A 2,937-nucleotide genomic window follows, 5' to 3' on the forward strand; every position below is an offset into this window, starting at 1 on the left:
CAGTTTCCAACCTTACTTAACGCCCGATACAGAAGTGGCCTCGCTCCAGGGTGAATGAAGGGCCTGCAGTCACCGGCAACGGGAGATCCCCCGACCTGAGCTGGGGAGGTGGCAGTGTCGAATTCTCAGCGCGTGCCTTCTGTCCTTTGATGCTTTTCCAAGAGGCCTGCGTCATGATCTCAAAGGTAGAGCGAAGCGCGAGAGCAAAGCTCTGGCTTCTGCAAGGTTGTGCAAGGGGCTAGGTCTGCCGCCTCCCCACTGCCCCATGGGGCCATAGGTGGCCAAGGGACACAGGCATCTAGGCGACCCCTTCACCCCCACTGCCCCCCCAGGGACCCAGGCGTCTGTCCCTGTTGTGTCCCGTCCCCACCCCAGGCACAGGCAGGGGACACAAGGCACAGCTCACACGTATTTTATTTATTGTGCCCAAGGCGTTCCCAGGCACGAGGGGATGTCACCAAGGTGGGGGGATGACATGGTGTGTCACTGTGGCCGCAAGGACAACACGTAGCGTCAGCACACATTGAGGATGTCACTGGGGTGAGGGGACAATGTGGGGTGTTACCAGGCTGGGAGGATGACGACATGGGGAGTCCCTGCATGTCGCCGTGTGTGGGGATGTGGGACATCCTGTGTGTTGTCGTGTGAGGGAGGACACATGGAGCCTCCCTGTGTATGTGTGGGGACTCTTGGGTTACAGGTCTGTCCCCAGATATGTAACAGGACCCAAGACACGTCCCCATCGGCTGTGCCCCATGGTGACACAGATGTCCCATGTCCCTGTGTCCCCCCGCTGTGTGATGCCGTGTCCTGTACATCAACCCATGCCCCTGCGTGTCCCCGTGTCCTACCCGCGCTCGCAGATGAGCTCGACGACGCTGTGCTCCATGGGGACAGGGTCGAGGCAGCGGTGGGCAGCGCTGGCAGCCACCTCGTCCAGCAGCCCCTGCACCACCCGCTCGTCAGCGGCGAAGCGCCAGAGGTAGAGCTGCAGGTAGTGGCCGTCCACCTGCACCTGCTGCAGCCCGAAGCGCCCCAATGTCCGCAGCCGCACGCACTCCAGCAGCGTCTTTAGGCTGATCTTGATGATCCCAGTCAGCACCGACACCTGGGATGTGGGGACATCAGGGACATGTACCACAGGGGGACAGGGATGCCCCCAGGGCAAGAAGGCCCTGAGCCACATCTGCACATGGATGTGGGGACACCCCTCGCCAGGCCATCAGCTCCCAAGATACTGTCATCCTGGTCCCCAGTCCCCAGTGATCCCCTGAGTCCTGACACATGGGATCTGGGGACACGTGGCACGAGGGAAGGGGGGCTCCTTCAGCCTGGGTTCTTCAAGTCCCATCAGCATGGGCACATGGGTGACACGAGGGACACCCTTGTCCTGGCTGCTATTCCCAAGCCTGCACACATGGGACAGTGGGATACAGGGGACGTGTGGCACAGGGGGACAGGGACACCCTTGGTCTGGCTGTTGGGAGCACAGGGAGGCCCCAAGTCAAGTCAGCATAGGGACACAAGGACACCCTAGCCCTGGTCATCAGCCGCAGGGACCCCAAGTCCTGACACGTAGGACAGGGGAGCATCAGGGGACAGTGGGAACACCCCTTGTCCCGATCATCAGCTGCTGGGGACAGCAGGGATGTATGACAGCTAGGAAGGTGGGCAGTTTTGGGGACAGGGGGACCAGCGGGGCCCTTGGAGACACAGGGATGTCCCCATGGCCTCACCTTGTTGAACTCGACGGGGCTGAAGATGTCAATGCGTTCGGAGAAGAGCTTCTGGATGTTGCTGAGCAGGTGGGTGTCCATGGGGGCGCTGGGGATGGCAACACCGGGACAGTCAAATATTTGAGAAAATCAGGGGGTGTGGGGGCAGGGACACCAGGACAGTCAGAAGACATGGGGATGGGGACACAGAGGTGGTCAGAGGACGAAGGGACGATCAGGAGATATTGGGACCGTTTGGGGACACAAAGACAGGGGAACAAGAGGAGGCGTGGTGGATGTGGGGGCGGGCAGGGAACATGGGGACGGTCAAGGACATGGAGAGATGAGACAACTGTGGGACGCAAGGCACATGGGGACTATCAGGGGACACTGGGACAGTCAGGGGGAACATGGTGATGGTTGGAGGATGGGGATCACGAGGGAATGTTGGGACAGTTTGGGGTCATGAAGAAGGTCGTGGGGAAGATGTAGTGGCTACCACAGGGGTGACACAGGGAGCACGGGGGTGACTGGGTGACCCTGGGCGTGACCAGGGAGGGTCTAGGGTATGGCTGAGAGGTGGCCTGGGTGACGGGGCTGACCTGGGGGTGTAGCTGGGGGCGTAGCGCCCGGGTGCTCGTGAGCTGCTGTAGACAGAGAAGGCGCGCCGGCTCGGGTCGCTGCTCTGCGCCCGCCGCACGCCCTCCTCGAAGAGCTGCCCCACCTGCAGCACCGCACCTCTCAGTGATGGTATCCCAGAATACATCCAAAACACCCTCTGGGACGCCCCCCCAAACCACCCAGGACCCCTCAAATCCTCTGTGACCCTCCCAAACCCTTCCGGGACCCCCCAAAGATCCTCAGAGACCATACAGGGACCTCAGGCATCCCCTCTTGACCCTTTAGGGACTTTAGCCCCCTGCCCAGAACCCTCTGGGAACTGCCAGGGGACTTCAGGAACTCCCGCAGAGGCCTTCTGGGGGTTTCCTAAAGTCCTCAAGGACCTCATGGGAACCTCAGGGCCTCTTCAGGGACCCTCTGGGACATCTGGGACCCCCCGTCTGGGGCCCCCCGGGGGACTTCAGGCCCCACCCAGCCCCCCGGGCTCCTGGTGTTGCCCCAACCTGGACATCGATGGCCGTGATGTCCTCAACCACACGCTTCATGACAGCACGAACGTTGCGGGGCTCGACGGTGCCCAACCAGTCTCGCGTCTCCACGC

The 2,937-nt window shown here is 61.7% G+C and overlaps 1 protein-coding gene across 1 annotated transcript in view; it reads right to left on the minus strand.

Annotated features, from left to right (window-relative positions):
* Positions 1 to 815: 815 nt before the first annotated feature.
* Positions 816 to 2,937, minus strand: part of VPS51 (vacuolar protein sorting 51 homolog (S. cerevisiae)) — a gene marked incomplete at its 5' end in the record, with an annotated part of 3,235 nt that continues 1,113 nt past the window's right edge. Inside the window, 4 exons of the mRNA XM_010289627.1 lie at positions 816 to 1,108; positions 1,737 to 1,824; positions 2,318 to 2,439; positions 2,840 to 2,935. Of these exons, the coding sequence (XP_010287929.1) occupies positions 848 to 1,108; positions 1,737 to 1,824; positions 2,318 to 2,439; positions 2,840 to 2,935 (567 nt within the window). The remainder of the gene's footprint in view (positions 1,109 to 1,736; positions 1,825 to 2,317; positions 2,440 to 2,839; positions 2,936 to 2,937) is intronic.

This window comes from Phaethon lepturus, unplaced genomic scaffold (genome assembly GCF_000687285.1).
Source record: "Phaethon lepturus isolate BGI_N335 unplaced genomic scaffold, ASM68728v1 scaffold30686, whole genome shotgun sequence".
Taxonomy (NCBI): Eukaryota; Metazoa; Chordata; class Aves; order Phaethontiformes; family Phaethontidae; genus Phaethon; species Phaethon lepturus.